Source organism: Phalangium opilio, unplaced genomic scaffold (genome assembly GCF_054372755.1).
Source record: "Phalangium opilio isolate 3A_F unplaced genomic scaffold, DU_Popi_V2 ptg000082l_1, whole genome shotgun sequence".
Classification (NCBI taxonomy): domain Eukaryota; kingdom Metazoa; phylum Arthropoda; class Arachnida; order Opiliones; family Phalangiidae; genus Phalangium; species Phalangium opilio.
Window position 1 is genome coordinate 9,876,086 of NW_028324189.1, and position 11,230 is coordinate 9,887,315.

General features: G+C 33.4%; 1 protein-coding gene and 1 long non-coding RNA gene across 2 annotated transcripts in view; both read left to right on the forward strand.

The window, feature by feature from the left end:
- Nucleotides 1-9,828, forward strand: part of LOC149651493 (homeobox protein Dlx6a-like) — a 28,190-nt gene extending 18,362 nt beyond the window's left edge. Inside the window, exon 3 of the mRNA XM_089848443.1 lies at nucleotides 6,829-9,828. Coding sequence (XP_089704569.1) covers nucleotides 6,829-7,227 — 399 coding nt within the window. The 3' untranslated portion in view covers nucleotides 7,228-9,828. The remainder of the gene's footprint in view (nucleotides 1-6,828) is intronic.
- The window catches only part of LOC149651490 (uncharacterized), a 140,904-nt gene that overhangs the window by 84,479 nt on the left and 45,195 nt on the right, over nucleotides 1-11,230 (forward strand). The window lies entirely within an intron of this gene.

Consider the following 11,230-nt stretch of genomic DNA (forward strand, 5'->3'; position numbering starts at 1 on the left):
GGAAATTGAAAATGGACCTAAAAAGTCAGGGAAATGTCAGGGAAAAATATATTGAAGGGAAATTTAAAGTCTGGATAACAGTATAAGGGTGACCAGAAAATGTGTTGTCTGAGATTTGACCAGAGCCCCAAATTCGCGGAGTGAGCTTCGCTCGCTCCAGTTATGATTGCTTTACTTAAGTTAAATGTAAACGATTTAATTGGCTTATTTTTATAACAATAACTCGTGCAAAAATGACTCTAGTGAATTTAGATTGGTTTTCATACATGTTAGCTATGTTTGTTATTGCAAATGGTCAGGGAAATTTGTGGAATTTAGTCAGGGAAAACCTGGAAAAGTCAGGGAATTTCATTCCAAAAATTTTGTACGAACCCTGTATTTCCAAGACTTCTTTATCAGTTTTCTGAAATAGGTACTTACGTAGCTTATCAGAGATTTAAGAAGTTGAAAATTTGTTCAAGTTTTATAAAGAAGTGATATCTTCTTTATTAGGGAGAAGGTATAAATTCGCCACATTTCCAGCATTATCTCCAGTCCAAACGTAGGTCCGGAGTTAATCCCCGCCTCTATATTACAACCAGCATCTCATTGGTTCTTGAAAACTCACGTCAGCGCGACGCGAATGACGAATATTCAGTATTTTCCGACTGAGGAGAGGCGAAATAGCCCGGCCTCCTTTTACGTCCCCCCTTGTATTTTGAAAGGGGGACTGGGACTATGGCGCGCGAATACTTAGGCATCTTATACCTTCTCCCTAATAAACTAGATATAACTTCTTGGTTTTATTAGGAAATCTATCGAAATGTTTTAGATTCAGTTGTTACAATCTCAATGACCCATATTTATTCGGGGTCTGCGGTTTTTCTATAATTTTTGCTACATGTCCCTTGATTCGAGGTTGTTCAATGCTTTTTTTTTTTTAAGTATATTCCAAACGCTAGTGTCCTTGCAAAATGTGTTACTTCATCCATCGACTTAGTCAGTTTAAAAATTTAGTGAAAGAAAATAACTGGTTTGTTTTAAATATCTATTGCATTGCCCTAGATGATGAGCTTGCTTATTTCCATTTCTTAGATGGTTAGAATTTGAATGTTTAACTAACAGACCAACACTTTTTTCTTTAAGAATACCGCGATACTGGCAATGGAAGAATTGGTATACAAAACTTCAGAGTCTATGAAACTGGGTATAAAATATTTGATATTAATTTCAGAAATAAGTAAGGCGCCTTTGATTTAATTACTATCATCTAATTACAGATAATAATTTAACAGTAAATGTATACACTATTTGTAATTCATTTGATAATTAACGACAATTCGTGAGAGAAAACAAACAGGCTATGTTTATGTAAACAGCGCGGTTACATCGAAAGAGTCTTCCTTATTACTAAATTTACTTGCAGTTTCGTAGGTCTGTATTTTATTAATTTACCTATTGAATTATTGCAATTTATAGACAAAATAAGTGTTGCAAATCTAATCTCTTCCCCACTATATAGTTTCGTTATGGGTGCTTTTTATTGGAGGATATTTTTATCACTGGGGAAAAATTGATATTCATAAATTTAATGGCGCGTGAAATATTATAAACACCTAAGGGTGTTCGCCCGTTTTACGCATTTTTTAATACATATATAAAAGGTGCGTTTTCTTATATTGTTTTTCGATCCAAGTTCAAAATTGAGCTTGATTTAAGCGTAATTAACCTTATCAAGGCTCGTTTTCACATCAGTTTTGTGGATTTATATGTCGTAAAATTTTGAAAAGCAAGGATGATTAAGAATAGTGTTTGAAGTTACTTGTAAATTTTACAACTAGCTTGAGATGCAATTGATTTACGATGAAAATTGCGTTGAAAATGTTGAATTCGTCATCATAACATCCGATGCTATTATTTCTCCAATTTCAACGTATTATTTAGGAGTAAAGCTGGTTGATGACTTCACCTATCCATCCATCTACCAGGTGCTAGAAGTTTGTATCTATCGCTTTGTCTCCGCGCGCTGTTAACTAAGCCTAGGGGTGTGCGAATAATGGTATTTAACTTCAGTTTGATGAGATTATCCCTCTTCAAAAAATTCATCGATTATTTAAGAAAAAATAATAATTATCGATTAATCGTTTCTCTAAACAATTACTAACCGATTTGAAAAACTGATTCCATTTGTTTAATTTTTTTTGAGGAACTATCTGTATCTCTAAAGTGAATTTTACAAATGAGATGAATAATAATTCAACAAACAATTAGAATTAAAGTCTTAATGTTACAATCTAAAGGATCGCAGCCTTTTATTGACGTTACCATGAATACCTGTCCATTTCTCTTAAAGTATATCCCTTATAATACAAAGGAGATGGGGTGAGAAAGATACCCTATGCCGTTTATGTTTTTCTTTCTGAGGTATTCAATTATAAGTTATAAATTTTGAATAATCGCTTAACCTTCTAAAATAGACCATTAAATCGATTCCAAAAATACAATTAATCGATTCAGCTTCTCGATTATTCGCACAGCCCTATTTATAACTTCTATTCTATTCCTCCCGTAGACACAAATGTAGTGTACTTCTATTTCCGTGGTTGTTCTACCCTGATAAATGTATAGTTTGGGGCGCGATTCGAGCCCCCTTGGTATACTATAGTATTGTATCTAATATCATTGGAAGTTTTTGGCCCCTGGCACCCCTAACGTATCGAATATTGTGTTTTAACGCCGAATAAAACGATTTTTATAGGAAACCGATATCATAGGATAAGGGGGGATGTAACTTTTCCCAGTTTTTTGGGGTGCCCCTTCTATATAAGTTTTGTCTTGTCCGTAAAAGCCCTGATGTGTGTGATACGCTATTCAAACTTTTACGCAGTATTTTCACGGAATTCATCGGTTTGTATCTGTTAGACACGCCTGTTATATATCAAGAGATTCCTCTTTCATTTCCCAACTCCCTTCTCACCTTTACCTTTATCTACTACCTTACTATTTTATAGTTATTATATCTATTGTAATCCCAGCTTTTGTTAATCTTTCCTAGATTACTTTTAACCGAAGGAAATAAAAAGAAAATATTGATTTTTTATTTGATTAGTTATGGGAGTTTTTCTTCTCTCCGGATTTTCAGTATTGGTTTTGATTCGGTTATGACGATGTTTATTAGTCTATTCAAAGGCTATTTTTGGGTGCGGGATGGCTTTTCTATACATAGTTTACAGACATGGAGGATTCCTACCATTAACACAAGGAGACCAGGCGTAAAATCGTCTGCTATTTTACGCTCTAAGTCGCTTGGTCTCCTTGTGTTAATGGTAGGAATCCTCCATGTCTGCAAACTATGTATTTCGAAAGTGTTACTTGTATCATAAGTTCATACGATATGTTTGTCACTGGTTACAAACTGGATCTTGTCATGAAATGAGTGACAGCGTAGGTCATAGATTCGAGGTAAAGTGAGGTACGCCTGGTTACTGGGCGCTGTCAGAGGCTTAGTATAGACTAAATAGGAAGATGGAAGGTCTGCAAAACTAATCGAGTGACGCGTGGTTACTGGGCGCTGTCAGAGGCTTAGTATAGACTAAATAGGAAGATGGAAGTCCTGCAAAACTAACCGAGTATAGACATGCAATTCTCGAACTAGTTATCTCGAGCTGTAAGTCTCTAGCATTACGATGTATAGATAGTGTCATACTTATGGAAGGAACCTATCTTATAAACTTATGCTTGAAAAAGGGTACTGTTTCTCTTCTAAAAACGTGGGGATAATCTCTATTTTTGGGTTTTCTGCTGCGACTTATGGCACTTTATTTTAGATTATTATGATTTATTAATATATTGATATGTTATTTTACGCGCTATACCGCTTTTCCAATAAAAATCTATCAAATCGCGGTTAAAACCCGTTTTTTCTCTGTGAAATTATTCACTTGTTTTTATCGCTAGATTTTCACATGGAAAATCGTTGTTTTTTCAATGATAAACCATACACACTCCAACGTTATACCAACCTGTACCGTCTCGAGGCGCGAGCTTTTGTGAAAGAGAAATATTTACTATTGTTTTTCGTTAAAACGTGTAATATACAAGTGTTGGGAATTAATGTTTTATGGGGATTGTTTTATTATTATTGTTATTAAACCCATTATTTTTTTTTTGAAAAAAAAAAAGTTGAAATATAATATTTAACGAACGTCGTGTCGTGGTAGAAGTTTCCCAAGCTTAACTTTGATAAAAATCTTAGAATTATTTACTTTTTTTGTAAGCATATTTGAGGGTTTTCGGAGGTTCGTCTGGAATATATAAAAATAATAGGAATATTTGGTATTTTCTAAGCGGGTTTTGTGGGCCTCGTAAATGATTTCATTGCTTAGTATCAACGCGAGGTCAGGAGCGCGTGCGAGGTGCAACTGACGCAACGGGATGAAAATTCGTCACGCATAATTATTAGTTTGGGTCTTTCCACAAATTCCGCCTAGATATGTTGATTTAAAATGGCTGGCTACACAATTATTCCCAGTAACGTCTCTATGCATGCCTGGTAGAAGAAAAAAAATTGACAATTTATAAAGCCAAATCTCCTTTTTAACTAAATATAAATGATATAGTTAATAACCACAAATTTAAACTTCTGTTAAACGTGAGTGTTAACAAGATCTTTAAATTGAATCTCGTATCGATAACTTAAAAATTTATTAAATTATAATTTTCCAAATAACCGTTGGAACCCCTTAAGGCAAACAATAATTTTTAACACACTAGATAATATGGGGTTCAGGTTCAAAAACTAACTAGTTAATAGTCCTGGTAGTGTCCTATCTTTTATTTAAAAAGAAAAGAAAATGTGATTGATCAATATAGAGAGAGAGATAAAAAATTGTTAGAACCCTTCTTAACATTTTTTTACACAACTTTAATATCGTTGCCTTGATTTTTTGATAGTACAAGGGAAGAGGAGTCTAAAAGCTTCAGATCAATCTCAATTCTCTTTAATTCTCCACTTAACTCATCTAAACTCTTTGTTTTTATCGCTATTAAATGATTAGCCGCTTTCTTACGTAAACAGTTACACTCTTAGAGAAAGAGAGAGCGACAGAGTGAGCCCCCTAAAACTTTGAATTATGGAGAATTGGGATTTTACAAATGTAGTATATACCCCGATTTAATGCGTATAATAATTGCCAGTTTAACTTGTCACCGAAGTTTAAACTTAAGTTAATATATTTCTTATGGTGTTAGGAATACGTATGTATTGGAGTTTGTTGTAGAGACAAGTTAAGATTGTCACAAAATCTTTGCGATATTGTTCTTAAAGAGCGGCTAGCTGCTAGGGATCGTTTAAAGAAAAATGTCAATGAATTTATTTTCATTTTTTCGTGAATATTGACTTGGTTTATACTTATGACTAATTTGAAAGTAAAAGTAAATTAGATGTGCTTGTGACGTTAATTATTGACGTCATTGACTGGAGTATTAATGAGGTTTTAATAGTGTGTACTTCATTCATGGCCCAGAGCCAATGGGGGAGGTGATTACGTCATTATCGGGTACATTTTTTTTGATGAATAAGTACTTGACAAATGGACTTACTCCAAAATTGTCGTGAATTTAATGGTAGTTATGAGGTATAGATAAATTAAAATTTCTGTTTAAAAATATTCACGAAACATTGAACGTAATTTCATTTGGTCAATGATCTGTATCATTCCGATGATCTTGAATAGCACTTTTTTTTAGAACTTAGTAGGCCTCTAAATCTATATAAATCAAAAATATAGATTTATAGCTGATTCAATATAATGATTTATAAAGCTATATTACATCACGTACAATCGTTTATTTTAAACGTGCGCGACACTTAAATGGTTGCCACTTAAGCCTTATTGGTGTTGAAAATATTATCAAACCCGTACCAAGTCAACTAAACATTTGTTGGATTGCATACAGTTGGTTCAACGTACCTGATGTAGCCTGTAGCTTGTGTTTTTCTGGGGTAGCTTGGTTGGTTATATGGGTTTATGTATTCCGCATACGCGTTAGGTTTTCGAACATAGAACAACAACTACTTTATTAAACGCTACGCCGCATGCCACTTCTGCTTCTCCGTATACCCTTGTATACATGTAAAACTACTGAATATGACTGTATTACAACCTCGGTGAGCGAACTAACATTGGCGCGGCATGGTTATACATGTGTCTATGTATTTTTTTTTCTTCCATAGACAAATTTACATAAAATAATTAGATTTTGTCATTTGGATGATGATTGCGTATGGAGATATGTAAAAAGAGGTTGAAGGGTCGTCGTTCAGAATTAATATTTATGGGAAGGGGTTCCTGTTGGATTTATTAAAAACGTGTATCTTTATACGTGGTTACTTAAAGGGTTATTTTGACGTACTTGCCATGGTACCGTTTTGTAGCGATTATTAGGGTCATTTCCAACTTGGACAGTGTTTATAGCAATTATTCTGTTCGGTTTGACACTGAGATCGTTTTGAATCGCTTAATAGGTTCAATTAGAAACTGGGGCCATTTTGAAGCCCTTAATCGGATCAATTAGAAACTGGGGTCATTTTGAAGCGCTTAATCGGTTTATTTAGAACCTGGGATAATTTTGAAGCGCTTAATTGGTTCAATTAGAAACTGGGATCATTTTTTAAGCACTTAATTAGTTCAATTTTTTTACTTCATTCGGTTCAATTTTAACGGTATAAATATGGCTTCACAATTTTGGTTCACGTTGGTTTAAAAATAAGCAATCTAGGCCTAAAATTTCAACCACAAACCAAATCGAAAACAAAAGACAAAACCTTGGAACGTTCTAAACAAATAGGTGAAAATCTGGTTCCAAAATCGCCGTTCCAAGTACAAGAAAATGTTGAAAGCTCAACAACAAGCACCTCCGAATTCGGGCCCGGGCGGTCCACCGAACTCTCAAACCGGCGGCGGATTACAGCAACCAAACCCGGCAACGACGCCTCAAACTCCGTCGGAAGGACATTCCGAAACGCATAGCCCTCCGTCGAATCAATCGGGCATGATGACCCAATCGGGTACGCCCGTAAATAGCATGTCCAACGCGGTGACCCCGCCGACCTTGAGCCCGCCTATTAGTTCTTGGGACATGAATCCGGCGAAAGCCGCTATGAACATGCATACGAACGGTTACATGCCACAGTATTCTTGGTATCACCAAGCGGACCCTTCGTTAACGCACCAAATTTTAACATAACCCCGTGAAATTACGTCACGTCTCGTGGTTTATATTAAAATTAAAATAAAAAAAAATATAGCTCTATTCAAAAAAACAAACCATACCAAATGAAACAAAAACCAATCACTCACGAATCAACCCTCTTCGCGTTACTTCGAGTTCGGGGGAACGAGCTATTACCGTTCCCAGAACGCGACAAGAAGTAAACCAAACCGGGTCGGACAAATGCGCAACCATCACACGGGCGTGAACACGTGAACATCGTGCATATGTGAATAATCAATCGCTGGAGTTCTTCGACATCATCCCGAAAACCTATCGGAAAAAAAAAGAAATTTGGAGCAAACATCCGTACCGTAATTTTAAGTTACCCATTTTTAAACAAATTCGGACCGACATCACACACCAAATATGAATTGAGATATTATATATATGGAGCAACTGCCACACAAGAATCCGAAGAAATATTTGTCTCAATTTGACTAATATTGACCGAGGATTAAAAGCCGACTTTATTTTATACCTACCGTGAAAATCTGTGAAAGAATATAAAAAATAAATTCGTAATAATGTTACGAATCCAGTATTAGTACAATTTTATTTTGAAGACATCACTGAAATTTGGCTTAATTACGTTTAATTAATGGTTATTAATGTTCGCTTGTTCCTTCCTGAAAAAGATCGTGGTGGCGAACTTAATTTCAATTAATTTAAATACAGGTATAAGTCGGAAAATTAAAAATCAAAATTTTAAACACGTAGTTTTTTAATTAAAACAAACAAATTTTTACGCTCTCTCTCGTTAATTAATAGTTCGAATTAAACTTAATATCCAACACCCCCTCCCGCATTCATTAATAACTAATAATTAAAACGGCATTTAAATTTATTAAAATTAATTTAAATTAAATTACAAAATAATATCATTTTCTCACAACACACAAACACACACGTCCGACCGTCATTAAATACATCTTTTTTTTTAATTTAAATTAAATTAAACTTAACCTTTTTTGGTTATTGTTTTTTAATCAAAAAAAATAAGTCAAAAACAATTAATTTTGTTTTTATTTCCATCCATTTCGAACTATTGATTTTATATTAAAAAACAAACAAAGTCCGACCTGACTCCAAATTTAATTAATTATTAATGTGTACAGATAGAAAATGAAATAGGTTTGACGCTTTTTAATTTATATTTAAAAAGAAAAGTAAGAAAAATAAATAAATAAAGTAAATATTAAAAAAAACAAGAAATAAAGACGATGCTCATTCTCCCGATCGCGAATGTTACATTTAGAAAATGGAAGAAAAATGGTTGTTTTTACACTATGACGTTTTAGAGAAAGTTATTTGAAAATAAATAAAAAAAAACAAAATGTTTGCATACAAACAAACATGTCCCAAAAAAAACGCTGTTTATTGTTGTATATATTCATCATTCAAACCAACAAAGAAAACAAAAAACAAATTGAAAATAGCATCCGCCAATTGTTTCCCTTGTCGCTCAATAATAGAGTTAATAATTTTATATCTTAAATAAATCAATATTCCGTGTAAGTTATTACGAATTTAAAATTATCCGACATATTTAACTTTTTACTTACCTAATTTAAATTCAAAAATCAGTTTAGACAACAAAAAAATTACGTAAGGGGTCCAAATTCCTTCATCCATTTCGAGTCCTTCGCGTGAAAGAATTTATAATCTTAATTAATGCTAATTTATTTAAAATTCGACTTAATTACATTTGGCAATTCGCCATCTACCGGCGGTTTAGTTCAAAAAAAAAAGTAAAAAGAAATTATTTTAAAAGAAACATTTTTAATTTTCTACCAAAATATTTTAAACCAATCAAATGCCGCTGCGAAATTCGTTTAACGTATTTTGGCAGCGAAAAAACCTTATTCAAGGTTTTTATCTTGGGTAAAATAATAACGCTTTAGGCTAGGAATTTTATTTTGTCGTTGTATGTCGGAAATATCCTTAGATGAAGAAAAATTTACCCCTAGGGGCGCTTGCGATTCGACTCCCTCCCCCCTTTTTATATCCCCCCTTCTGAAACATTCATTAGTTAACTTTCATTTCGTATACTTCACATTTCTACGAATGCGAATTTTACAAGATAACCAATCCAAAGAGAGCCCTAATTCTCTAAGGCAGGAGGCGAGGTATTTTTTTTTTTATTTCGTATTTTTATTTCCAAAACTTGAAACCTCTTTTGTTCTTAGGAAAAATTAGATTTAAGAAATCCCAAGTATTTATTTCGCAGCACGGGATTAGTAAATATTTCGTGTGTTGGTCTTCAAGTTCACCACCCCATAAACAAACCACCAACATAAAACACTATATAAAAAAAATTTAGTTTCGGGCCTATGTAAATTGTTTTAATAATTAATTAATTAATTAATTAATGATAATTATGTAAATATGTATAAAAATTTCGGTTTATTATATTTTGTTAAACGTTTATTTTATTATTATTATTTTTTTTTTGTAAATATAAATATAAAATTTCTAACCTTTTTGTTGAACGACAAGGAGAAGCTATGAGAAAATAAAAAAGTTGTAAATTTTCGAAAAAGCTTCATCAATAAACTATTTCGTCAAAAAATTCAATATGTTCAAATAAGTTCACCTTATTTCATAGGATATGTTTACATTACTCGGGGCAGATCCTTAAAATTGAACCCAAGTAAACGTCAAATCATTCAAGATATAACAAGTAGATCGAGGAAACCGCGCAAACTCCATGCAAGTACGTCAAAATTGCTCAAGAAATAACTTGATAGTTGCGTTGATCGAGGATATACTCACACTTTATTATATCTTAATTAGACAAAGGCCTAGATATTTTTTTCTTTAATAAAAGTTAAGCCTATCATATCCATCGTTGGTAAAATTGATTGATTAGGCTTAGCATTTGTAAGGTGGATAGGCAGAAAGAAATAATGGAAGGAGATAGAAAAGTTTCGACTGTTTCTATACGTGTGCGTATTCCAGTATGAAGTTTTGCATATCTTTTCTAGGAGAAAAGTACATACTCGCTACCACCACTCGGGTACTTGGGGCGTTTCGAAACTGCCATATGGTAACGTGTGTTCTTGCAGGGGATTTCGGGTGCTAACGTTATACTTTTTTTTTTGCGCCAAAATCGACGCGCCATTGATTGTCGATCGCGCGAAGGTGCTGTGGCTCTCACGAGAATGACCGCCAATGTTTATATATTATCAACTTGAAATTACACCGCAATCAAAGGCAGGGATACGCAGTTTATACATACAGTTTTTTATACCATTTAACCTTTAGGTTATGGTATACTCTTAGCGTAAGAAAAATTATACGCTCAGATCTGAGCCAGCTAGGTACCTTTTTTTCTTGCAGAATTTTTTCTCTGTAGGTTTTTTTATTCTTAAAAGGAATTTTTATCCAAAAAATTCTTTTCACTTCATCCATATCTTACGGATGTTCATAGGTCTTTTGAATTGTTATTTGACGCTTGAACTTATTCTTTCTTGTAAAGTAAAGTAGGCTTAAGATGGCTACTAAGAATACTATATACGTCTATTCAATCCCGCGCTGAGGAAGGGAGATATTTGAGACTTTCTTGTATGCATGCATGTATTCATAAAAAGTGCGTCCCATAAGTTTTTATATAAAAAAATTCGTGTTTATTGAGTGTTTATCAAGGAGGTCAATATTGGAACCAATTTTTAGATACTTCAAGGGTATATAGTTTCTAGAAAAACAATGCACCCAAAACTTTAGTTGCAGCTTGAACCAATTTTTCGTATAGTTTAAAGATAAACAATGCCCCTAAAACTTTAGTTGCGGCTTTCCAATGATATTAATATTAACGTAGTAATTTCACTTTGTTTCTTTTGGTAATTTTATATTTTAATGCAATTATTAATCAATATGTAACAAATTCGTATGTAAAACGAATTCGCTCGGTGCTTTTCCATGATACAGCTATGCCTAATTATTCATTTAAGCAATTTGAACCGTTGCAATACACGCG